This window comes from Phodopus roborovskii, unplaced genomic scaffold, assembly GCF_943737965.1.
Source record: "Phodopus roborovskii unplaced genomic scaffold, PHOROB, whole genome shotgun sequence".
Taxonomy (NCBI): domain Eukaryota; kingdom Metazoa; phylum Chordata; class Mammalia; order Rodentia; family Cricetidae; genus Phodopus; species Phodopus roborovskii.
The window spans coordinates 20,110,635-20,138,150 of NW_026126482.1; the positions used below are offsets into that span (position 1 = coordinate 20,110,635).

Here is a 27,516-nt window from a genome sequence, read left to right on the forward strand (position 1 = left end):
AAACTCATAGAGATCTGCCTGCCTCTGTCTCCCACCGAGTGCTGGGACTCAAGGCCTGTGAGACCACCACCCAGCAACACATTCTTGTTTTTTAAAGGGTTGATGATGAGCAAAGCACTCAGCTGCCACTTCAGTGAGTCTTGAGCAGAGGCATCTCCTTTCACCACTTCTCTTATGAGCATCCCACACCCAAGTTTCCCTCGATAACTACAGCTACATACACTGTGTGAAGATTCACATCTCAGACTCGTGTGTCCTCTGCGTGTTTTCTGTGTGGGTGCCCTGCCTCATAAGTGCTATTATTTCTGTTTGCCAGATGGGAAAATGAGGAGCAAATACTTGAGTGAATGTCCTGAGGTCTTGCTTCCCATAGCAGCAGACTCAGGATCCAAACCCAAGTCTATCCAACTTGACAACTCTACCAGTCCATCCAGTTTGTAAGCCATTATTCTTGGGTGCTAGATGCCTTCATGTGCCTGGGAAGCCTTTCTGCTCACAGGGAGAAGGGTCACAAGAGGGCCCAGGTCTCTGGAGCCATCACACACTCCAACCACAACAGCTTTGCTTTGATTTCTTGTATAATTTAGGACTCCGGAGTTAGATTTTGGTGTAGAGAAAAGGAATGAGTCTGCTGGTAATTTTTAAAGTGTTTGAAAAATCCTACCAAGCTCATGTCACTTTGTAGAACCAACCCCATGGCTCTTGTAACTTCTCCTTACAAAGAAGTTTTAATAGAGGACACCCAGTTCTAAGCTTAGAGACAGAAAGGTAGCATTTGTGCACACCCACATGTGCTACACATGTGCACGCATGTATTCACACACTCCTATGTCCTATCTTTAGCCCTAATTCATGCCTGTTTCTGGTCCAGGACAATGCCAGATTTAAGAGGAGTTGCCTTGGAACTCCCACTCACTAGGGAAAAAAAAAAAAAAATAGTGGCCGCACCCACACTTCCGGGCAGCCCCAGCTGCCACCATCATCTGTCAGGTATGCTACCTACCCACCTTTAGAAAGCTTCTCAGCACCCAAACAGTTCTCCAAAGCAGAGGTTCCCATCTCATTCTGCACCTTGCCATTAGCAAAATGAGTTACCACCAACCTCCATGGAAGCCTTAGCTTTGCATCACCTCTAGTCATGGGGCTGAAATCCAGGAAGTGCCATCTCGAGGAAACCTGGCAAGGTGAAGCCAAGTCCCAAGAGAAATAGTTTGCAGGTGAGTGTCCCTCCTCCCTGCTTGGCTGCTGGCCCGGACACGGGAGGGTGAGTGAGATGAGGGGAGGAGCCCCTGGAGCGCCCACTCCAGCAGCACATTTATTATCTTCCAGACAGTTCATCTTAGTAGGGTAGGAAATTCCCTGGCCACTGACAGTCAGGCTTGATCTCAAGTGAGCTGCATTTTTCCTTGGTAGAAGATCCAGGTGACTAAGGTGAGTTCTACGTGTCATCGCCATGGATGAGGTTCAGCAGCCCAGGCAGTCACTGGGAGGGTGAGTCTTGGAAGTGGGTGGGGAGGGAGGCAGATTTGGTGTAGCTTCCTAGAACTATATCTTGGTTTTGTTTTTTTTTTTTTTTCTTGAATGTTTCTATGTGTCAATAAATCACTACCAGATGTCTGCTCAAATACAGTTCATGTGAGATTCCATGGCAAATTCAGTGCTATTAACTGCTTTGGGGATGATGGGAAGAGATGCTGAAAAGTGTTCTTGCCTACTGGATAAGTTGGATCTAGGGGTACAATATTTTTTCATCTATGTCTATATCTTCAATTAAGCAGTACCTAAGGAAGCTTGCTTGCTCGTTACCCCAAAGATTTCCCCAACTGGCTATGGGCATCTAGCCACAATCTGCTACCTAGATAGTGTCCTCTGCTTCCTTTTAAGGAACTGCCAAGACAGACAGGGACTCTACAAGCCACAGATAAGAATTGCAGTCACAGATGACAGTAGGGTGTTTTCAAAAGCTTCTCCAGTGATGTACCTGGGCTCCACTCCTTCCCTAATTCTGCCTAAACTTTCTCCAACTCTCAGTTGCCGTAGCGTATTAGCCAACAAAACCTGAACTCACCGTACTGAGAAGAGCCCTGGAAAAAACATACCTTGCATAACAGGCTCAGCTGCAGAGTGACCAAGCACTCTGGAAGACCTAACCCATACTAATCACAGAGCCTAGGTGTGTCCTGCTGCCTGCAGCACACCTCAGTGCACACCCACACTAGCTGTGCCCAACTCGCCCATCCAGACACACAGGATGAGTTACCCACACAAAGTTAGGTGCTTTGAAGTGCAAGACGTGCCCTTTCCCTGTCTCTCTTCTATGCAAAGTCTAGAGGTGCAACTGTAATGTATTCCCTTCTTTGCAATGGGAAAAGTATGAGAAAGAGTAGGAAGAGACCTTAAATGCAGACCAGTCTGCCTGATTTCCAAGATCTCAGCTCCTCTGACATGCTCTGACACACACACACACACACACACACACACACACACACACTCACATGCGCGCGCGCATGTATGCGCGCGAACAGGAAACTGCTGTTGGCTGTATCACGACAGACAGGCATAATAACTTTCTGCTCCACACCTAACAATTCTTTGGGTTCTCCACCAGGGATGAAATCAGCTGGTAGACAGAGAGGGACGGTGTGTTTGAATCAGAGTGCATGCCAGACTCAGACAGAGTGAGATGGCAAGGGATGTGGGAGAGCAGAACAGCCAAGCGCGACAGGAAGGGACACCATGGCGACATCATGTTTAAGATTTCCCTTAAGGTTTTCTTAGAGAAGGTAGGTAGCAGACCTCAGGGATGCTCGGTAGGTGTCCTGGGATCTGGATTAGAATTACCTCTAGGATTCTGTACCAGGTTTCAATAAGACGAAAACAGAGATTTACACTTGAGGCTATGCACTATTGAAATAGATAAGAAATAATATTTTTTTAAAACATGAAACAAGCCTCCCAAAGCCTTGTTCTTAAATTAATGAAACCACACAGCACAGGCTGCAGGCAGCACATTGACAAGAAACCATGCACAGTTGTATGTGTGTTAGTCAGAGCAAACACGCTCACTCCACTAGCTACAGTGTACAGATGGTTATGAACAAAGATAAAGAACTCGAACTTGCTGACTATTTATGTTTATTGAAGTTGTAAAAGATCATTCCTCTCTTGATCATTTCTCAAAAGGAACAATGACGGTGGTGTTTAAAAATTACACTAGGTCTCTGTGAAGAAAATACATCTGAAATATTATTTTATTTCTATTTCATAATTTTTTTTTGCTTCATCAGTACACTAGCCAGAGGCCTACTTTCAGAAGCTCATGTTCACTCTGGAATGTAGGCAGAAATATGTCCTCATCTGTGTCTGTAGACTAGTCTTGTTCATCTCCAAGAACTGTGGGAATCAACAGTTAGCACTTCGCAAACGGTGATTTCAACACAACAGCATTATCTGTCCCACTAATTATTCAAGTTGTTATCTGGAAAGGAATGAGCAAATCTTTGTGAAAATAAACAAAGTATTTAAAAAATGATTTCTGGGAGAGTTTCAGGAGAAACCCACAATTGTGTTCTCTGGTGTCGTTGTAAATGTCTCTATATTAAAGCATCTTTACTAATCTCACATACATATGTATGATTTCTTAAAGAATATTCACAATATTAGCTGCAATGCTTGCCTTTGGGGAAGGAAGTTTAACTTTTTTTAAATGTGCATTGGTGTTTTGCCATGGGTGTTGGGTCACCTGGAACTGGAGTTACAGACAGTTGTGAGTTGGGTATTGTGAATTGTGAGTGCTCAGAATTTGAACCCAGGTCCTCTAGAAGAGCAGTTAGTGCTCTTACCCACTGAGCCATCCATCCCTTCCTCCAGCCAAGGAGAGGTAAGTTCAAATGCTGGGCTGATGGATTAGAAAGAAAGTTTCATTTTAATGTAAATTCCTTTCCATATTTTTAATAATTAAACATTTCTTGGGTCCATACCCAAGAAAAAAAATATTGAGTTGTTTGTTTCGAGACAAATTCACCCTCTGAAGCCCAGGCTGCCCTGGGACTTATTTTTCAGTCTGTCTGGGTATACTTAAGATCTGGGGAGTAAGATCAGCTGTGTGGGGTCTATTGCTAAGCCTTAAACACTTTTAAAAAATAAGTTAACCAACCCCTGTCCCCTTAAATGACACACTTGAAGCAATTAGCACATTTGGATATCATACTGTTTTTCTACTCTTGGTTTGGAGCTTCAGTAATGAAATGTGTCTTGGGATCAAAATTCACACTTGATCTAAGTCTCCTTATTAGCCATGAACCAAAATGTCCAACTGAAACCTCTCTCTCTCTCTCTCTCTCTCTCTCTCTCTCTCTCTCTCTCTCTCTCTCTCTCTCTCTCTGGTGTTTTGAGCCAGGGTTTTCTCTCTGTGGCCCTGATTGTCCTGAAACTTACTCTGTAGCCCAGGCTGGCCTCAAAGTAAGAGATCTGCCTGCCTCTGCCTCCTGAGTGCTGGGATTAAAGGTCTGTGCCACAGACAATCAGTTCTACTGAAATATTTCTGTATGGAAAAGTGAAAAATAGCACATTTGGTAATTAGAGATGGATTTAGAAAGACTCCGTAGGTGTAAGATTTAAATGATAATTTCTAAAGGGCCATTTTATTTTCTTTAAAATACACATATCCAAAGCACTATTCTTTGAGAGAGAAAAGGAAAACAAATTGTCACTGTTTAGTTTCATGAATGAAAACATGAATTCACACTTTGCACCAATTGCCTCATTGGCTCCTATCAGTTCTGGAACAAAGTTTATGCTGTGTTGTGAAGTTTGGATTGTTTTATCCAGTGCCAAGATTGTATTAGTGATCTATTGACTTTATTTCTCCCACAATGCTGGGTACGTGGGGACAGTCTGAATGGGGTGAGGACAAGGTCTCAAGGCAAAGGCTGATTCTCCAACCTTCCTCAAACAAATTAAGCAGCCTCTTGGAGTGGAGTTGGGAGTCCTATTTTAAGACAACATTCCTGTATACTTCTTATGCACAATTCAATCAATTTTGCTAACCATTGTCAAAAACAGGGAGAGGGAAATTTGGTAAGACAAAAATATAGGCCCACCACACACGGTTTAGCACCACACACGGTTTAGCTGAGGCAAGGGAGTGTTGTTAATTTGAGGCCAATATAGGCCTGAAAGCCAGCAGACTGCATAGAGAGACCCTTCCTTGAAAGGAAACAACAAACCCAGACCTGTGGCCTTGACTTTACACTTGTGATCATATCAGTGATTGTGACTCTGGTCTCTACTACCACCCTCCGGTGACCAGAAATGTACAGACTGATTCAATGTGAACCGCACACAGCAAGGGTAAATATCTAAGTAATAAGAGCTTTTTAACAAAGTGTCACCAATCTCTCCTCAGTGGATAATGAGACCCAAGACATCACTATAGGGCCACTGTGATTCAGGTGACAAATATTGTTTTCAATTAGAAATGCAGTAAAATGTGACATATTTTTGAGCACACTGGTATCATGTTCAGAAAGTTTCTGGTTTCATGTTAGAAATACCTTGCCAGTGAAGTCTATGTAACATTCCTAAATTGGAAAGAATCTGAAACACTTCTGGTCCAAGGCATTTCAGAACAGTTGACAAAGCAACATTGGAAAAATTTCAAAGTAGTGGGTTCTTCAAACATAAGTAAAGAATGGCTAATTAAAATATGGACTGGCCATAGTTACCAATCAATATACACTTAGGAGGAACAGAACACATCTAACTTTTGAAGTGATAGGATGCAAAATCAAGAATTTGGAAAAGAGCATTCTATTCCTTCCAGGATCCTGGTAGTGGAGATCAATTAAAGCAAAAATTGCAATATGTTACCAGTTCACAGTCAAGTGCGATCCCTCTTAGCCTTACTTAAGATTTAATTGAAGAAAATACTAAAAGGGCTCTATTTCTAATGAGAGGGTTCAGGCTGCAGTTGAGAGGTAGGCGGGCTGTTGGGATGCACAAGCCTGTTGCAGAAAAATGAAATTCAATATTTTGAAAACTTGGAGTGAATCAGGAACACAAGGCAGTTATAACATTTTGATGATGTAACCAATAGCCTTTTACTCTCCAATGACTGAAAAATATATTTAAGTTAGTTACTGTGGAGTTCTGCTCATGGTTTACTGGTGAGTATGCTTTGTTTCTGTTTTTTGCTGAGTTTTGCAGACCACATCAGTTCTAAGAGTCAAGACCTCTAGTCCCCTTTCCTTTGCATTTTGCTTGCATGGGAAAAGTCAGTTCCCTGACGGTCTCTGCACCCTCTCCCTTCCACTCCACACCACACCACATTTCATGCATATCTAATTCTACCTTCACAGTTGCCAAACAGCTCTAAAAATGGGACCCACATTAGGATGATGCGTGTGTGACTCTGGCATTGCCAAAACATAATGAGTTTGAAGAAAAATCTATTTTTAGATTGTAGTTTCATGAGAGTTCAGTCTGTGGCTACTGGTTCCACATGCTTGACCATCGTGATGGTAGAATCACGTGGTGGGTCAGGCTCCTCATGTCTGAGCAGAAAGTCAGTAGACGGAAGAAAAAGACAATAGAGGGCAGCGGCGTAGGATGCAGGTCCCAAGGAGAAGCCCCCAGTGCTGTACTTCCTACAGCATTTAGAAGCCCTGCCCCACATATCTTTTGCCACCTCCCAAAGATCTCACTGTCCTGTGAGTTTATCAGGGGATTCATCTGGTCACTCAGCAGGGCCTCGAGATCTTAGCTTCCCCTGGAGAAACCATCGTAGAAGGTCTAGAGGTATGTTCACTAATGTCCTGGGCATTTCTTCATCTAACAAGTTGACAAACAAGATAGGCTACCACAGTTTACCCAACTGGTCTAGCTTGCCTGACAAGAATTCCTATCTCCTAAGTCCTAGGCAAACTAGGATTGTTCAGTTACCCTTGTGTTGCACTGGCCAATGAGATCAGGCACACGGAAGTATTCAAATAAAAGTCAATTCAATGAAAAATTTACTTTCTCTGTAATGCTGGTCACATTTCACGTGCCTGGTGATAACTGGTAGCTAGTTGCTATGCCATTGGTCAATGCAAAACTAGAAATCTTCAGCATTACAGAAAGTTCTTCAGGGTGGTGCTGAGATTGGAGGTTATTCCTTGCAGTTTCCTTCAGCTAGCATCCTTTAAAACAGCACACTCACCAAGAATTGAGCACTCTCATATGATGAGGATGCTGCCTCAGTGAGCACACAGAGCCTGCTGTACCAGGAGACCTGCAGTGAACTGTTTTTCAGAGTTTCTATCAGGCTTTTGTCTCTGTGCCCTCAATCTGCTTAGCTCCCAGAAATGATGTATGAACACCTGCTGGCACTTAGTGGAAGTAGGGGCACAACATAACAAATATTTAATGTATCAGCAAAACAGAACCACTTGACCCTTTTCAAATTTGTTCACTAAGCCTGAGAGTCAACACTCATTTTCTTCCATTTAAAGCACCTCCCTTGATGTACTGCACTGTCGGGGTCATGGCTGCTGTAGCTTACAGCTGAGGGGGGAGGGCATGTGTGAGAGGAACTGCCTTTTGCAATGGGGTAACTTGTAACTCCATTGCAACCCTACCCCAAGAATCAGTTGGGTGGTAGCTATGTGGTGGCCATGAGTCAGAGGGGCCAGCCCTCTTCCCGAGGGCAAAGGCAAATTAGAACCAGAAACAGAGAAACAGGGGTTTGTTCATTTAGAAAAAAAAGTATGCTATCGACTACCATTCCAGTCCTGTGACATTCAGACCGGTGTGTGTGTGTGTGTGTGTGTGTGTGTGTGTGTGTGTGTGTGTGTAAAAGAGAATCTGGAGAGCCTAACATACTTACTGATTTTAAAAGTGCAATGTAAATGAAGATTTATAAAGGCTGTGGTGATGGTGATGATGGTAGTTATGAAGAAACCTAGTGTTTATTGGGAGCTTCCCAAAGGGTGGACTCCAATTCACACACTTTACGTGGGAAAGTATGAGGCAAGACTCTGGGATTAAGAAAGCTGAAAGGAGTCCTGGGTGGAAAAAAAAAAGGGGGACATTCTATTTCTGAGTGTTTCTAATAAAACTATCATTTAAGCAGAGATAAACTCTCACAAGTTATTTGTGGAGAAAGACTCTTACAATAATGTAGATGCTGGATTTTATTTTACTTTTTAAAATGATCGTTTCAGTTTGGAAAACCTTAGGATTTTGAACAATACGGCGTATAGTACACAGAGTTCCAGTGGTATAATGGGGTTCTGACTTGAGATAAAAATGGTTTCAACTGACATTTCTGCCAATTGCTCATCCTGTGTGCTTGGATAAGTTAACTGCTCGTGTGTTTACTCAGATGGGTTTCTTCAATTGTCAGGTGACACAATCATGTGTGCCTTAGTGTGGCAGGAAAGGAAGACACGTGAGACTGCGTACAAAGTGCTCAGCTTGCTCGGACCACTGGTGTGCTTAATACATCTCTTTTTATTTATATGAATAGCACATCTGCTTCAATAATTTCATGAAAATATCCATAATAGTAAGTGGATACTTTCTACTAACGTTTACTGCAATTCCCCCTTCTTCTTTAGTCCATTCTTTTCTGAGGTAGAAGGAACTCTTGGGGTTCATACCATGTCACATGGATCTTGTGTCAATGATGACCTTTTTCCTATTTAAAGAGACAGGGGGAGCTAGACTTGGGACACTCCCTGTCTCTGTCAATCAGTATGGCTTAACAAAACATACTGTGGATCAAATAGCTTATGTGGTCTATAGAAACTTATTTATATATAGTCATGGGTGATGGGAAGTCCAAGATCAAGCTGCCTGTCCGGTCCATTACTTGTGAGGATGCTGACCTGACCACACCCCCACATGGTGGAGAGAGAGGACAAAGCTTTCCATGGTCTCTTCTTATAAGGGCATCAATCCTATCAGGAGAGCTCCTTAAAGACACCATCTCCAAGTACTGCTCAGTGGAGTTTTCCAACATATGGATTTGGAGACAAGGGGTACAGAGAGTCCATGGCATTCATGCAGAGTGGGAAGCTGGAATGCTCTGGTCTGTTCTATTCAGGGACTCTCAGGCAAGGGAAGGGGAGTTGTGTAGCACTGTCCTAGGAGTTCAGAGCATGGGAACTTTCTCTTTTGTGGAGCTACTGAATGGTCCACCATTCAGCTTCCTGTTTTCTACTTCTGAGCCACAAAAAAAGGATGGCATGGTAGAGAAACTAGAATACCACATTACCTGTTTTTCTTATGGTTCTCAGTTTACCAAAGTCATGTGGACCATTTTTTATCTTTAAATAGGAAAAAAACAACAGCAACAGTAACAACAACAAAAACAAGTTTTCCAACCTTCAGTGGGATCAATGTAATGTATAGTTCCTTCATCATTGACTTAATATCATGCCTCCTACCTGTTTCTTACAGACTGGGAAGAAAGTAAAACACAAGAGCACAAGTGTGGTCACCTCTGATCATATTTGGACTATATATTCAAAATTGGTCCTAAGAATTGTTGAATACATTTTAATTTTTCACACTTTTCTATTCCCCTGAAAATCCTTCTAATTATAACTTGACCTCTGTTTTACCCAAAACTGAGATGTCAACTCAATACTGCTTGCTGTTTTTCATGCCCTGCCCCTCATTTTTATAAATCCTAACTAGCACGCTGGCTCCTTCTATCTCTCAGACTTGATGATGATAATTTGCCAACCTCGGACTTAGGTCAATTTCGGTTGCCCTTTTCAATTCCTGAGAAACGTAGCAAGGGCTAGTGGGAAATTCTGGCTCATCATGGCCCTAATGGAAAGCCCCAGTTTAAGATTAAAGGCTTTTCTTCATTTTGAATGCTAATGTTGGCCTTAAGACAGCTGTGAAATATTCTGGGAAATTGTTCCCTCTGAGCATTTTTTGGGAAGAATTCAGAATGCTAACAGTGGGTAGCATTCCTACCAGAATTGGTACTCCTACCATAGGCACTTCTACTTTAAACAGAAAATATATCGCCAACATATTCCTGTAGGTGCACCTCCCAATGCCACACATGCCCTGTAGGCTAATGTTCTAGATGTTTTTCCTATCATAAAACCTGGTACATTTTGAACACTTTCAGCCCTAGGGGCTGTGTCCAGAACTCATATGCATTGTCTCATCTAATGAGCCCAACAATGCTGTGAATGGGGAGTCCTATTACTACCTTCATTTCACAGTTAAGGGAACAGAAGTGAAGTTTCACTGCCTCACACATGCGAAGAACAAGTAGGAAGAAACGACCCGTGATTTGAAGTCAGGAACCTGACTTTGGAGTACACACTATTGATCAGTTGGGGAAGTGTTTTTCTCTTTGGAGCCCACACTTTTCCAGAGGCCAATGCCCTAACAGAGTAGTGTGGTCTGGCTGCATGCATGTTTTTCCTCTGTCTTGTCTCATGCTTAGACTCTTAGCAGCAATATCCCTGGTTGTAAACACAGAGCTTTGAGTAGCGGGACAGGAGCTGAGCATTAGAGTTTCCTGATTGGTTCTTTGGCTGTAGAACCCAGGGTGTTCTCTCTTAGCTCCCAATCAATATCTACTTTGAAAAGACAGCCAGGCTCATAAAAAACATGGATGCTCACACCACTCCAGCAAAAATCCAGAAAAGAATATAAAAATCTACTTCCTGCTAAGACTGTGGTGGCAAGAATATCTTTGTCAACAGAGCCCAAAGATGTTGTCACTGAACACAGTGGAGACACTCTTGTCTCTCAGAACAGAAAAGAAATCAACGCCCCAAGCTATTCAACCAAGTGCATAGGAAAAGCGGTCTCTGGGGGAAGACAACTAAAAGACACGAGTTAAGCTTTATCTACTTCCCATTTGCACCTCTTCCATGTCCCTTTTGCCATGACTCCCTTTGAACCTTAAGAAATGGACAGAGAAGGAAATGCAGGAGGTCATGGCAGAGATTTTGACATCTTTCAAGACAAAGAATGCAAGGGGCTGGGCTAGAGTTGCAGGACAGATGTGGCTTTCAACATCTAAGAACTAGCTATGATTCTGTCCAAGGAATTCATAGTCTGCAAAACATCTTCATCCCCAGGAAGCCAAGTTTCAAAGAAACTTGCTTTGGCTAGAATTAATAAGGAGAGTTGGATTTGGTTTAATCTAATTTATTTTGGGCACCTAGGAAATAAATTGCAATCGCAATGAGTACCCTCAGACTGTGAGCATCTTAGGGGAAATGTTTAGTGACCATGGATGCACTCACATTAACCAGAAAGCATGATAAGAAAATAAATAATTAAAATGTAATGGAACAGACTTGGGGGGGGGGAGGGCAGAAAATTGCCAAAGAAAATGATGTTGTCATCAGAACAATAGTCTACAAGTCAAGCAAGGGTGCACATTCCAAGTATATATATACACACACACACACACACACACATGATAAAATCTATATTAAAAATGAAGTAAATGTAACTGAAAGACAATGATAATGGGAAAATTCAAAGCATCAGGAAGACAACAAATGAGATGTATGAAAATCAGAAATAACTGATGAAAGTAGAAGGGATATAATACTGGGTGCTGAGTTTCCTACTCACTGCCCAGCTCTCTGGTGGGTGGAAAACTCAGGCCCTGTGGACAAGGAGTGGACTGCATACAGCTGTTAATTCAGCAGTGGTATCCACAGAAGCAGGATCCGAGGTATAAGATAGCAGAAACAGACTGAAAACAAACAAACAAAAAGTTAAATGGTAAGCATTTAATTAACAGGTAGCAACTACCTTGAAACACAAATGGTATAAATACAATTATAAGGCATATGTTGGCATAATGTTTAAAAAATAAGCCAAGAGCTGGCCTTGGTAGTGCATACTTGTAGTAATTTTAGCACTTAGGAGGCTGATATAAGAGGATCATGAGTTGGAAGCCAGCCTAGGCTACATAGTAATACCTTGTCTCCAACAAAGAAATAAATAAACCAAAACATTGCCCAGTCATGTACTGTCTACAAGAAACTTACCTTAATTTCTACAAGTAGGTAGATTGACAATATTAGGAATAAAAACTATATAACAAGTAGTCATTAAAATGTTTTGCCACTGTCCCTGAATTAATAGCTGTGTGATGTTGGGTGAGTTCCTTAGTTTCTCTAAATTTTCTAATTTGAAAGAGGTTGAACTAACTGACCCCAAAAGTCTACACTCTTCATGTGAGTCAGTCTGATGCTTGTAAACAAGAGTTCCTTGGACCTTCAGCTAAAAGTACACCTCCAAGACTGGTGTCTTGTGTCCTCTCAGGGACTCTAGGAGCACACAAAGCACTGAATTCCACCCAAGCAGAGAGGGGGGCTCATCTGAACCAGTGTTCCCAGTGCAGCAGGCGGAGGAGGAGCTGAAAGAATCATCAACTTTAAAACAGAAGAAAATCAGGGAACAAGCTCCTATGTCTTTCAACACCAGCTTAGTTTGGTGGCTCGAAACCCACACATGTTCTTTCCAAGCAGATTTTCAAAGGTTACCTGGACCAATAGATTTTTAAGCAGCAGGGCCACCTAGAGAAACAAGTGTTGTTGGTTGTGGTGAAAACACAGCTCAGTGAGCTAGCATGCCATGTGCCATGCTAACTCATTTCTTAGCAATTGACAAGAGCTCTTAGGGTTGGGAGTTCCCCTGGGAGATAATGGTCTCCCTATACTCTGACTTTGACTGCTCCCCCCCCCCTCTCTCTCTCTCACACACACACACACACACACACACACACACACACACACACACACACACTAGAATCACCCCACTGTCAGAGAGAAGAACTACAGGAAATAGGGTGAAACAAGTTTCAGAGGCACCAGCACTTTGGAGCAATGAGAGCTGGAAGCCCAATGGCCCCCTGTCAGTCATCAACAGCACCACCATGCCTGATTCACTGTGAACACTGGAATCCGCCTGCTGCCTGCTTAGGCGTGGGTACAGAGGTGTGTCAGACATAACTGGAAAAGTTGGAAGTTAACTATCCGACTCAGGATGTCTCATCTTTCTTAGGGAGGCTAAAGTGAGACCAGGTACCCTTGGTGGGCCAAGTTAATCAGCTCTTGAGGCCCCGAATCAGCTTTCAAGGGAACCATCCACCTTCTCCTCCCGCCTCAAGCTCCCCTGACAGTTTCTCTAGCTTTTGGAAGCTGTCCTGGAACTCCCTCTGCAGGCCAGGCTGCCCTCAAACTCATGGAGATCTGCCTGTCGCTGCATCCTGAATGCGCCCCAGAGGAGCTATCCATCTTAAAAGAGCTTCCAAAGAACAGGTGGTATATGCCTTTAATCCGAGGAACCAGGAGGCAGAGTCAGGTTGATCTCTGTGGGTTCCAGGCCAGCCTGCTCTAGTTCCAGGACAGACTCCAAAGCAATACAGAGAAACCCTGTCTCAAAAAAAAAAAAAATTTTTTTTACCCGTTGCCATGAGTCCCTAAAGGACAGTGGATTGGTCAACCCTAGCAGCATCCCATTGGCTGTACCAGTTCCCAAGGCAGCTAGCTCCCTCATGTAAAGACTGAAGCTGGGATAGGAAATGTTCTCGTGTGGCTGGCTGTGGGGTTGCTTTAATCTTTTTCTTCTGTATAGTTGCTGTGTTTCTGACGATTTCCTCAGTGCATTCACTCTTCTGTATATTTAAAATGACAGAATAATATGCCGGATAATTTAAACTCCATTACTATTTTATGCATAACCCCATTGTAGCACTTATCACATCTTGCTGTAATTTTTTGTTTACATATCTGTCTCTTCCACTTGGCTTTGAGCTCCTCCAGGACTTAGGCTATGATTTAACTCATCTTAAATTTTGCCTCCTCCTCTGTACATAACAGCTTAAGACTCTGAACATAGTAGGTTTTTGATGAATGAGTCAGCTTTGAGAGACTCAACAGCCAAATGCACCTGCTCTGTATATATACATTTATCCCATAGATATTTTAATGTAATTATTTATTTTTGAGAGAAAGGTAAAAAAAAGTATACTTGTTGTACATAGCATGAAGTTCTAAAGTATGCATATGTATAAATAGTTAAACCAAGCTAATTAACACATTCATTACTTGACATACATTTTATGGTGAGAATGCTTAAAATCTTTTGGCAGTTTTCTTCTTATTGATTATATTTATTCTTTGATAATTTCACATATGTACATAATGTATCCATTAGAGCAGTGGTTCTCAACCTTCCTAATGCTGCAACCCTTTAATACAGTTCTTCCTGTTGTGGTGATCTCCAACCAAAAATTGTTTTTGTTGTTCCTTCATAAGTGTAATTTTGCTACTGTTATCAATTGTAATATAAATATTTGTGTTTTCCAATGGTCTTAGGCAACCCCTATAAAAGGTTCATTTAACACCCAAAAGAGTCATGACCCTTTTGAGCTTGAGAATTGCTGTATCAGAATATTGTGTACTTACCTTTGGTAAGGCCATGACTGCTCCTCCCCCAAAATCCATCACTAGCCAATAGTTGTGATGAGATATTGTTTGTGATTTATTAAAGCTTTCCTGAGGATCCAGAAAGCAAAGTCAACCACAAGCCATAGAAGCCAGGCACACACCTTTAATCCCAGAAGCCAGAAGCTAGGAGGTGGTGGTATACACCTTTAATATTAGGACTCAGGATTAAGAGATAGACAGATCTCTGTGAGTCCAAGGGCATCCAGATCTACACAAGAGTAGTTCAGTCTAAAAGAGAATTATACCTCACACCTTTAATCCCAACATTAGAGAAGTATAAGAGACAGGAGCAAGGTCTCAGAGAGGGATTTGTTCTCTAGCCATGCTGAGGAGAGGCAGCAGTTTGAGACTTGGTGAAGAGCTGGTGCGTAGAATCAGCCCTTCCAGCCTGAGCTAGAGGTGAAAGTTAGTGGCCAGCTGGTTTGCTTTTCTGATCTTCAGCTTGAAGTTTGAACCCTAATATCAGTCTCTGGGTCTTTTATTTATTCATGTTACAAATAGTTCAGCAGGGAAGGTTGAGGCTTTATGAGTTCTTCTTCAGTCTACAATTGGCTGTTGACAGACCCTATTTTGTGCAGGCCACTGCAGTTACTGTGGGATCGATCGTGAGTGCCATGGCTGTGCCATTCTCTGAAGACAGACATCACTTCCCATCTCTCCTGACCTAGCTCTGCCTCTTGCAGTCTTCCCATTGCTCCTGCCATGCTCCCTCTTGCAGCTCTTTAAGTACAAAATGCACTGTTACTAACTGCAGTCACCAGGATATGCAAATTGTTTCTTGAACTTAATTTTCTTTGGAACTGAAACTTTGTCTATTAACAAACTCACTAGTTTCTACTCACATCCTTGCTTCCACCCCCAATAATTCATGATTCAATTCCAAAGCATCATTCTACTCAATGCCCCTATAAACTTGTTTATAGACTCTTCGTGTAAGTGTTACTTTGTTTAAATACTATTACTAGGTTCAGCCATGTTGCTAATGGCAATATTCTTCCCATGCAAAGGCTGTATCATGCCATGTGTCTATTATATGCACATGTTATGCATGCCTTCATTTACTAATAGCCATTTAGACCTCCCACTACAAATACTAAGAAGAGTGTTGCAACAATATGTCAGAGCAGATGTATATTAGACATTCTGACTTCATCCCCCAAGAATGTATACTCTTTTTTTTTTTTTTTTTTTTTTTTTTTTTGAGAAATATTTTTCAGGTCTTTTTCTTAACTTATTTTATATATTTTATCTTACTGAGACAACTTCTCACTATATAGTCTTAGATGGCCTGGAATTCACTATGTAGACCTAGGTGGCCTCAAGCTCTCAGAGATCCACCTGCCTCTACCTACCACACCCAGCTTCTTTACTTATTTTAAGTGAGTGGTTTAGTGAGTTGTTTGACAGACATTTTAAAACCACTTACTATGTGCTCAGGTCTCTGATAAGCTACAGGAATTAAGATAGAATCTCTGAAACACAAGAAATAACAGCAATCTTAACAAGTTGAGTTCCTGATCATCATGTGATTTTTCAGAGACGCGGGATGTCAGGAAAGAGGTGGTTCCTCATGCAGCCTGGTTTTAGAGGGGACCAAGGAAGAATTCCTGGAGAAGGAAACTGCTAGGCTGTGCCGCAGAGAGTATGTCTAAGATAACCAGTCAGTCTTCAGGGACAGGCTGACCTCATCAGGGACTATGAATGATAACCTGGGCAGGTTTAGATGGGAAGTTCTGTCCTTTTGTTGTTCTTAGAGGAGCATCCAATGGCAGGCAAAAGATGAGGACGGGGAAAGATCCAAAGGCATGCAATAGAGGGCAGTTCACTAAAGCTAGTGAACACAGGCATCATGTCATAAGGGACGTTCATACAGAATGGAATGTACATCAAGAATGACTGTGACATTGCACAAAGTACCCCTCCTTGGCCTTGTGAAGAAGAGTGTTGAAGGAGAAAACTAGAGTAGGGAAAAATCAATGAGGAGGCAGTTCTCCCCAGCAAGAGCATCTACAGGAAGAGTAGAAAGAGAGGCTGCTTGGAGCCCGATTCAGGAGATGAATGGCCTGTTTTCATTCCCATTTAGTCTGTCTCTGCTCCGTGGTGATATTATCTTTGTTTGTGCTCTAAAAATAAAGCTTGCCTGAAGATCAGAGTCCAAGCAGTGGTGGCACACACCTTTAATCCCAGCATTTGGGAAGTGGCAGCAGGAATATCAAGAGTTCAAGGCCACGCTGGGCTACATAAGATTTAACCAGTCTAAAAGAAAAACAGAGCTCACACCTTTGATGCTAGAGCACTTGGGATCTCATACTCTTAATCCCAGCACTAGTGGATACAGGAAGTGATATGGCTGGGCAGAGAGAGGACTATAAGGCAGGAGGAGGCAGGAACTCAACCCCCTTTTGGTTTGAGGATTTCGTAGAGGTAAGAGCTCTAGTGGCTAGATGCTCTGCTTCTCTGAGCTTTCAGTTTTCATCCCCTAGTATCTGACTATGGGTTTTTATTACCAAGTCCAATTAGAAGTCACGCTATACTGCTCCCTAATGTGTACACTTCCTGAGATCAGAGATTGGATCTTATTTCTAAAGAAAGCCATGAATGAGGAGCTTCAAGAGGCCAGTGCCTGCTGACAGTTGGAGAGTCAGTCCTCCAGGGGGACACTCCCACACAGGTTGTCCAATCCCAGTGGGTCATCCCTGGACACCTTCACACACAAGCAAAGCTAAATGGACCCAGGAGGTCATACTTGTAACAATAATAATGTGACAAGAGATGATGGCTAGGTGGTGGCAGCACACACCTTTAATCCTAGCACTTGGGAGGCAGAGGCAGGCAGATCTCTGTGAATTAAAGGCCAACCTGATCTACACAATGAGTTCCAGAACAGCCAGGACTTCACAGAGAAACCTTGTCTTGGAAACCAGAGAGAGAGGAGAGAGAGAGAGAGAGAGAGAGAGAGAGAGAGAGAGAGAGAGAGAGAGAGAGAGAGAGAGAGAGAATGATAAATTTGGGAAGGGGTCACTGAAAGAGTTGGAGGTGGAAGGTGAGAGAGACATAGATTCAGTGTTCATGTATGAAGTTTTGAAACTAACAAAAATTAAGAAAGAAATGCCCATGACCTAGTTAATTCCTGGCAAATCGTACTTACTTGATAGTACCAGTATGAATTTAAGTTAAAAACTCACACCGTTCTCCTGAGAGTGCAGGGAAGCACTTTTGTGAATCTGGTTGTCTGTGCAATGTTTGAAGCCTGAAATAGCTATGTGTGTATCTTTATTGTTTCCTCTTAAAAATGAATCCTGCCAGTTCCTAGAAATACATTTTAATTATTTCCTTCCTCCTCTATATAAAACTCAGCTTCTAATTCTTGAAGAAAGGTCTGCAAAGAGCAGACCAGGCCTGCCTTAGTTCTAACTTCGTAGCAAAGCAGTCATGTTTATTGGCAAAGAGCTTGCAGTGATTATTTTTGGGGATAAGTGACATGTATGTGTATATGTATGTATGTATAGTATGATTCCTATTCTTGATTATCTCTTGTAATTGTATAAATAACAAAGCTAATTCTGTATCATCAGAAATAAATCTACATGTCCATTGCTCGTTAAAATGTAAGTGGGCACTAGTTATCAGAGTCCTTGCCCAGTATGCACTAGGTAGGCCCTGGGTTTGATCCCTAACAGAAAAATTAGGAATGGTGGCCCAGAACCTCGGCACTTGGGAGGCAGAGGCAGATGCTCAAGGGAGATGTCTCAGGTAAAGTACTTGCTGGAAAAATACAAGGACCAGAGCTCAATCCCCAGCACCCATATGTAAATGTTAGGTATGGTGGTACATGCTGTGATCCTAGAACCAGGATACAGATGTCGGGTCTCTAACCTAGAGCAAAGGTTCCCTGGGGGGTGCCTGTTAACATATCTGATTTGATGCTGGAAGCCAGGTTCTCCCTACTTATTACAGGGTCCTCCTGGCTGGCATGCCCCTTCCCTTCCCCTCAACTTCCCCCACCCAGGGTTGCACTGGGCTGCCCTTCCCCAGCTGCTCTTCCCTATAACCTCAGTCATTTTGGTTACCAGCCATCTTGGCCTCTTTGCCACTTGGCAGCCTCTCTTGGTTTCTGTTCTCCTGCCTCTTGGCGCCTGGCTTTCTCCTCTCCTCGCATGGCTCAGTTCAGTTTGCCAGTCATGTTTACTCTGGACTCTCCCAAATGCCTGGCTTGTCCCTTACATCTGTTATAAAAACCTCAACCCCCTAGGAGCATCCATGCCCTCCCTGTTTTCATTCAGTGAGGACAAGAGGATTCTGGGGGATTCACTGACCACCTAGTCCAGCCTAATAGATGAGTTCCAGGCTAATGAGAGACCTTGACCCAAATGAGGTAGATATGTTTCTAAAGGATGGCATTTAAGATTGTCCTCTGGTCTCCAACACCCATATGTACAGAGATACACCCATGTATCCAAGTGTACTCCCCCTTCATACACATACAACATAAATTTAAAATGTTCACTGTCATCCTTAGCTACATAGAGTTCCAGGCCAACCTGGGGCCCTGTCTCACAAACAAAACAAACAGCAACAAAAATTAGACATACCAAGAACATCAGGGAAAATTAGCAAAAACTCTACCTGATATCTTACCTGGGGGCAGTTATCAGAACTGCTCCAGGAAAGTGGACCTGATGGTCCATGTAGAAATATTACATTGTAGCACAGATGTGGTTTTAATGTAGATTTCCTTTGGGTGATAGTTTCGAGCCAAGTTTTATTAGAAAACGCAAAAACTGAGTTTGGAAGTTTACATAGTTTTTACATGCATGTAATACACACTTCTACTTGTTTTCAATGCTGACAATTAGTTGGATTCGCAAAACAAATATTAAATATAGTACCAACACATTTAAATACATCGATATCTATGAGAGGTCTCATTGACAAATGTTTAGCAGTCAGAGGCCCATCTCTGGGTCTGAATACACAGCAGAGATAGGAGTTTTTATCGTCTCCCTCCCATCTTCGCCTAATCTTTACTGAACTCTGGTCTTAACTGGAGATCAGTCGAGAGAATTTAAGAAAATAAATATGTAAAAGTCACTTAGGGGAGAGGAAGTACTGGCGAGGGAGCCAGCAGGGATGAGGGACGCAGGGCAAAGGTTTCTCTGTGCCCTAGAGATCCACTGCTTACTTGTGGACTCCCTCTGCACCCTCCCTGCTTGCCCAGCAGCACACCATTTTAGCATTAACATCATTATGGTATCTAAAGTTTTCAGAGAGCTGATGCACATAAAGCACTTGGAGCCATGCTTAAGCAAGAGGTGCTGTAGGAGCAGGGGATGCCATCATTATGTGCAGTGTTAGCCTAGGTGGAATTTTGCAGAGCACTGTCCCCATGTCCTGGATTGCTCTTTCCATAGTGAATGGTTTTCTGTTTTAAATGTTCAGCCCTTACCCAGATTCATCCGGGAAATCGCAACTCTCAAAGTGAGGGTATTAAGAGGTATAGGCTATAGGCAAGTCCTAAGGATGTAAAGACAGCCTTCCCGGATAGGATTCTGGCCCCAAAGTCATCCACTAGAGCTGCTTTGCCCATTTCCCATGAGAGGTCACGGTGAGAAGATTACATATGTTAACTAGAAAATGAACTTGTACCAGACAGTGCCTATCTTGTACAGCTCACCTCTAAAAATAGGAGAAATAAATTTGTTTATACGCCTACAACTTTGTAATACTCCATTATAGCATTCCCAAAAGACTAAGAAATGGTTACCCAGAAGATATGCTGACTCAGGACCACTCTCCCCCTGCCTATGAGTCCCAATGTTTGATCCCGTGGACTTTTCATAGATTAGCTCTGGATTCCTCTGGGTTCCCATAGCTCCTTAAAGTTCTTTTTCTCAGTGAAGTCACCAATAGCATCAACTGCAGGGGCATTTCGAAAGGAGTTTGCTTAACCCTCCAAGGCAGTTGCCCAGGGAAACAAGCTGGTGATGTCACAAGGCATGACACTTGCAGTTCTCCAGTCCCCTTCTGCTCCGGCAGAGGTAGGGTCCTGTCCATTGCTCTCCCAATCCAATTATGTCTTGAACACCCCAGGGCACTGCAGAGGCCCTTGTTTCTCCTCCCCCCACCCCCCACCTCCAGCCTTGTCTACATTCAGGTATGCTGGCCACAGCTATCTCCTGATGTTTCTTCCTTCTGGGCACAAAAATGCTATGCAGATGGAATGTCTAGACATCTTTTGTTCTCCAGCGTAAGTAAGGGCGGGGAGATAGAGACTCCCTTGAGTCTGTCCCTGGGGATCAAAGGCTGTTTCAGGCTTGACGATACCTCAGAGGTTTCACAAGTAGAATGACTACACCTGACTCCCTTATCTTTTCTGGAGCCATAAACACACCCAAGTCTCTACTTCCTGCTTTAAGAGAACCTCCTATTCTTCATGTTCTTCGAAGAGACACCATTGCCACCCCTGACCTTTCTAACCAAATGGAAAGGAAGAACAGAGGCATGACCTTTTACTGAGATGACATTTATAACAGGTCATTGGGCAGGCTGTGCCCTGTTCGAAGTGCAGCTCTTGTTTGCTGTTCGCCCCAAAGCCCTGTTTTGAAATAAGTACAAACCATCCGGTTATCTAAAAGCAGCTATCTAAAAGCTTTCCTCCCGAGCGCTTAAGAAAAGGTGCCTAAGAGAGAAGCAAAAGCCAGCCTGTTCTGAAACTCATTCCCAGAGGGTTCTGTTTCTCCAGCTCTCCAGCCTGAACAGAGCAGCTGTGACTCCCAGGACTCAGAGGCAAAGCAGAGATCAAGGGCACTGCTCCTATTCACGGCAGCCATGACGAAGACAACCACTTGCGTATATCACTTCCTTGTTTGGAACTGGTACCTCTTCCTCAATTATTACATCCCACATATTGGAAAGGATGATGAGAAGTTGAAGGAATTCCACGATGGCGGACGTTCAAAGTACTTGACGCTCCTTAATCTGGTAAGTTTGTGTCTGGAACCAAATTATTAGGAATGTGAGAGCTTTTCCATGTGACACTTTACTAACCATGGGTCCCCTGCCTATCTTCCTTAAGTTTGGTAAGTCTTGGGCTTCCCCTGTTATTTAGCAATTTGCTCTGAGGAACTCAGTTTGGAGGAACTCTCCTTAGCTATTGGGGTGTCTGATTGTTAAGTGCTCTCTTACAAAGACTCTTGGAGCCCAAACAGGGGACCACGGGCTTGAGTACAAAACACAGGAGAGATTTCGAACCCTGCCTGGGTCTGCGAAAAGAAGGCGGAGTGTTGCATGTTGTGTAGGAAGTGTGACTTCCAATGGAGGAATAATGTCCTCTGACAGCACACACCGACTCACAGATTGATCCAAGAAAAGCAAATGCATTTTGCCACCTTCCTCTCCCACTACAAATTTTTATAGGCTCAAGTTCCATTTGAAAGGAGAAACCAAACTGGAAGCTTAATCCCTTCTTGTCTTCCTAACCTGGCTGGCCATGTGCTACTGAACAAAGTCTGAATGAGTGGAAGAAAAGCTGCCTTGTAAGAAGGATTTTAGGGAGGATGTGTGTGTGTGTGTGTGTGTGTGTGTGTGTGTGTGTATTTACTTAAACAATAAAATTGGAGCATCCTACAGACATGGGAATTGACATTTAAGACTTTGTTGCTGTTGCTAAAATACACAGTTCTATAAAAGCACCTGGTTTCAGGGAGCTGGAAAGAATATTCTTGTTTTCAAGCTTTATCTTTTATCTTATGAGTGTTTTACATGCATCGCCTACATGTGCGCATACGTGCCACATCTATTTCTGGTGCCTGTGGAGACCAGAGGAGGGCATTAGATTCCCTGGAACTAGAGTTACAGATGGCTATAAGCTGCCATGTGGGTGCTGGGAACCGATCTGGTTCTCTGGAGGAGCAGCGGGTATCCTTAACTGATGTGCTCTCTCTGGTCACATGCCAATCTCATCACATGATCAGAGAGAGGCGCACTGGAATGCTGAGAAGGCAGAAATGTTGAGTTCAGATTGAAGAGGCCTTTGAGGCACTGTCCCCTCTGTTCTGGCCTTTGTGTTCACCTCTTGGTGACACATTAGTCTGAATATTTTGAATTGTGGACATAGCTCTCTTGTGTCAGAAAGTGTCAAGTGCCTGTTTCAGTCTTGGGATTTTATGAGGGAGAAAGTTGAATAGTCAGAAAAGGAAGCAATGACATTTGTGTCTCTGTTGGATCAACTGGGGTGTGTATGTCTATCCATGTTTAATCTACTACTCACACTAAGGCCCCAGTATGGCCATTCTACCTCACAGAATCAGAGTAGTAGGACAGACTTAGCACATAGCTTTGTAAGCCACCTCCCTGATCTATTCTGGCTGTCAATGCCATTTCCTCCCCTCATTTTTTGTCTACTGGCATTTCAAAAAATTTCAAAAAATTATAACATTTTATTTATATTGTTTGCATGAATGTGTGCATGTGTTGGTGTCATGTGCACCGTGTGTAGGGGTCAAAGGGCAACTTTCTGGAGCCAGCTCTCTCCTTCCATCATTGGGGCCTTAGGATTGAACTCATGTGGTCATCAATAGGCAGAAAGTACTTTAAAGAGCCTCTCACAGACCCAAATCGTATTCTGGCTTAATCTCACTTCCTACCTTCCCGTTTTTCTTTTTGTTGGATCCACTTTACCCTGCCCAAACTTCCTGCCTCTCTCATTCCAAATTTGCATCAGAGGTACATTGTCCTTTCCTATCAGAAGTGCCTGGCCCTCCAATACTCAAATTCCAGGTTAACCTTCTGAAGCTCTTTTTTTATTTTTCTTGAATTCCTTTTAACATCATGGCCTCTTTTGGAAAAACACAAAACCAAACTCAACCCTCAGGTCCCCTTCTTCCCAGGACAGTTGAGTCTCAGAGAGAGGCCGCTGCCTCGCTGGTTGTTTCCACAGATTTCCTTGCTCAGTTCTCTGCTCATAGTCCCAAAGGCCTACTGGCCTCTGCTCACCAGTTTGCTTCCTCCATAGGCCCCCACTGCCCACCGAAAGTCCCATGTACAGCTCTACAGCTCTGTTTTCCAGACCTTTCCCTCCTTTTTATATGAATATACAAAACATTTGACTTGTGTGTGTGTGTGTGTGTGTGTGTGTGTGTGTGTGTGTGTGTGTGTGTTTTGAGACAGGGTTTCTCTGTAGCTTTGGAGCCTGTACTGGAGCTCGTTCTGTACATGAGGCTGGCTTCGAACTCACAGAGATCCACCCACTTCTGCCTTATCAGTGCTGGGATTAAAGGCGTGCGCCTCCACCGCCCAGCTAACATTTGAATTCTTACTAGTTCAAAACTAGTTCTACGTGATAGGCCCTGACCAACCCAAGCCACTTACAGTTTTCCATTGTGTTTGCCAGGAGGGGAGGGCATAGGGTACTCACATACAGGAACTCTGCTCACTTGGTCTGTTGTAGGCGTGGCTGTGCTTTCTCCTTTCCTCAGTGATGTCTCTTCTGGCTGCTTCTGTCCCCAGCCTGTGATTGTGAGCAAAGGAGACATTACCTGTAATGATTTGCTTTCTATACCCTTGGAAGTATGTCAAGTGTTCCCCACTTGACAAAGACAGGTTAAGTATATTTTAGGGGACCCATGCAAGGACAGTTTCAAGTAGCCTGATTATAATAAATGTTTGAGCCTCAAAATTTCTACCTCTTGGGGTCTCACATGTTCATTTATGGCTATTAGTTTTAAGCGGATTTATATTTTATATGGAATGAATTGTTCAGATTATAGAGGTCTACTAACTTACTCTAATAATACTCATGCTTATTTTACTTCAACCTGGAGAAGTCAGTATCCAATCCAACTTAGCAGGAATTGTAAATTTTATTATATTTTATTTCACATGTGTACGTTTTTTTGCCTACATATTTGTATGTCCCACGTATGTGCCATACCTGTAGAAACCAGAGGAGGGTGTAAGATGCAGAGCTGGAGTTGTGGGCAGATTTAAACCATCATGTAGGTACTGAGAACTGAACCCTAGTCCTCTGTAAGAACAGTAAATGCTCTTTAACAATTGAACCAACTCTGGAACCCATCAACTTAGGGATTATATACCTCCTCTCTTTATGTTTTAGTTAAACAAACATAACTATTTTTTTCAAATATAACCATTTTAATGCCTTTGTAATATGCCCTGTTAGTCGTGTTAACCTTCTATGTGTTTTGTCATGTTAGCATACAAACTAAATCGGGTATCATTGAATTTTTTATACAGGTTTTGTTTTTATTGATCCTCACCCACACTTCCCCCCTCTGTCCTTCTAGCTCATCCCCTTCATCCCCAATGGCCTCATTCTCCTTTCATGTCACATACATCCAGTACTTTTTCCTTCCTTCCTTCCTTCCTTCCTTCCTTCCTTCCTTCCTTCCTTCCTTCCTCCCTTCCTTTTCGTTCTTCGCCATGATCTCCTTTCCTTCCTCTTATAGTTCCTCTCTAGTTTCATGACTTAGACGCTCCGGCCCACACATCTAGAACGTATATGTGAAGATCTGAGTCTGGCATACCTTTCCTCTCAGACATCTTCAATTTCTAATTGGATGGGTGCACTTCCATGCCCCTATTGGATAGCAAAGTCTGTCTAATTACAAGTCAGATTTTAGAGCATTGCACCATTTTCCTCCTGAAACTGACCCCCAGGGGTCCAGAAAGAAGCCACAGAAACTGCCGGAGAATTGGTGGCTGGTGGAGAGAAAGGTGAGGGGACAAGACAGTCACTGTTGACGAGACAGAGCTTGCCCCAGGGACAGGGTGTGTGCTGTGGTGTTGTGTTCTTGGTATAGTTCCTCAGCCCACTGTTTACCATCTGCGACCCAGGGCTAAAGGCTTTATGCCATTTCCACATTTGCTAAATAGGAGCAAAAATAGAAGCTAAAAGCATAGCCATAACCTTAGATGGCCATCAACACAGTATAAGCAGGAAAGGGAGAGAAGATGGGGAACTTGGAGTTAGCTTGTGTTTGACAGAGACGGACAGTGTGGAATGTGGAGATCTAGCTAATCATGGGTCTCCTCGCTAAGTTCTTAATGGATGGTAGATAGATCAAGGCCAGAGACTACCCCATGGCTCCTTGTATGCCTCCTCACAATGCACTCTCTGTCATTTATTGAGAAGAGGATGTCTGTTAAGACACCCTTCTCCCTGGTATAGCTTCTAGGGCAGACATCCTTAACACTGGGGCTTTTGGAGAGGTACAGCTTCTGGTTCAAGCAGAGAGCAGTGAGCAAGCCTCAACAGTTGAGTACAGAGACCAAGCTATGCACAATTTTTGTCTGCATGTGTTAGCTCCGTCTATTACTATAGTACCCACACGGTTCCTAGAGGCAAACCCTTGCTTTCCATCACTGAGTCAAGGTTTTAATCTGTGAAGGTCAAAGCTTTCCAGAGTCCAACAGACACATGGCTGATGCTGCTTGCAAAGATACTTAGAGCTGCTGACATAGCTCTTGGGTAACTGAAGGGATTAGAGCTGCTAGCACAGAGGGAATGGATGTCTCCAGTACCCAAACAAAGCAATTTAAATAGATTGAGGAGCCAGTATGGACACCATTTTGGTATGTTCTTTAAACACAGTGGGGAGACCTGTAATAGGAGGCCTTGCTTCTGGAGCCAGAGCAATGATGTCTACTTACTGTGTAATTTTAAAGCGAGTTACCTAACTTTTCCACATCTCAGTTTGTTCCTGTGTAGCATGGAGGAAAGCATATCCTCCCACCTCCCCAGAGCTGAGAGATTCATTCCACAGCTCCCAGATGGTGTGTGGGCTTCTGATGGTTCACAGGTGATCTCTCTTCCCAGCAGCACCCTCGGCAGGAGGAAGCTGCCTCCACCAGGGTTTAGCTCCTTCCCTGGGGTTGCCAAGGCCCACTTCAGGGAAGCTCTGCAGGGCCACTCAACACAAGACTCTATCTGCCCCAAAATCCTTCTCCCTCCCTGTTGTAGGTCCCCTGAGGGTATTCTCCTCAATGAATTCCCTACAGGCACATCTCAGAACCTCAGGCTCTTTCCCACTCATCCTGGCTTTCATCCCATGAGTAACTTACAGAAAATGTTCCTTCTGCTTCCTCCTCTTCCTCTTTTTCTCTTTTCCTTCCCTTATTCCCAGTAAAGGCAAACTGACATCGAGCCAGTCCTGGCCTGTATTATCTCTGATACAATTCTGGGTTCCTAACTGGCACTCCAGGGATGTTGATAACCAGACCACAGCTCTAATTGTTAAGAGCCACTTTCCAGGAAACCCCTTCCCTCTCAGAGGTTGCTCTATCCCATAAAATCCTTCTGCTATATGAAAGCAACTGTCACCCAGCTACACAGCCTTGGCTAAGGCTTCTCACACTTCAACTATTACACAAAACCCGTGGTCTCTCTGTTTTTCTCATTATTTCAAGTTGTGTCCTTTACATTATTTGTCCTCCTGGTTTTGTTTGTTAAACTTCCTTATTTATCTCAGCTTCTTCTGTGTTTTAACTTGATCTATGTTTTCTATTGAGAATTTCATGTATGAGTAGTGTATTTACATAATTTCACCGCTCCAACTTCCCCATGTCCACTATGTCCCATGTCATTCCCTCTCAAATTCATGACTTTTTCAGTTATCACTATCTTACACATACACAATTTACTATGTCGATAAACTCACGCGACTGTCTGCCCAGGACTGACCCCCTGGAATTGGAATGACCTATCAGGTTGTTCATCCCTGGAGAACACTGTTATTCCCTCCCTCCACTGATGGATTGCTTGTGGCTCTTCTACTATAGCAAGCATTTTGTTTTGATGGCCCCCAGCTCACAAATAACAATATGGAGACTTCTTATTAACTATAAAAGCTTGGCCACTAGGTTGATCTCACTAGCTCTTATAACTTAAATTAACCTACTTCTATCAATCCACATTGTACCACATGGTGGTTACCTCTCTTCCACCTTGCACCTCCTGTTTCCTCTCCATGTCTGCCTGGGGACTCTGCCTTTCTTCTTCCCAGAG

The 27,516-nt window shown here is 43.2% G+C and overlaps 1 protein-coding gene across 2 annotated transcripts in view; it reads left to right on the forward strand.

The window, feature by feature from the left end:
• The first annotated feature begins 21,089 nt into the window (after positions 1-21,089).
• Positions 21,090-27,516, forward strand: part of Adtrp (androgen dependent TFPI regulating protein) — a 64,829-nt gene continuing 58,402 nt past the window's right edge. Inside the window, exon 1 of one of the 2 annotated variants that reach the window (XM_051194407.1) lies at positions 21,090-21,473. In XM_051194407.1, the coding sequence (XP_051050364.1) occupies positions 21,321-21,473 (153 nt within the window). In that variant the 5' untranslated portion in view covers positions 21,090-21,320. The remainder of the gene's footprint in view (positions 21,474-27,516) is intronic. The other variant, XM_051194405.1, reaches the window with a different exon arrangement.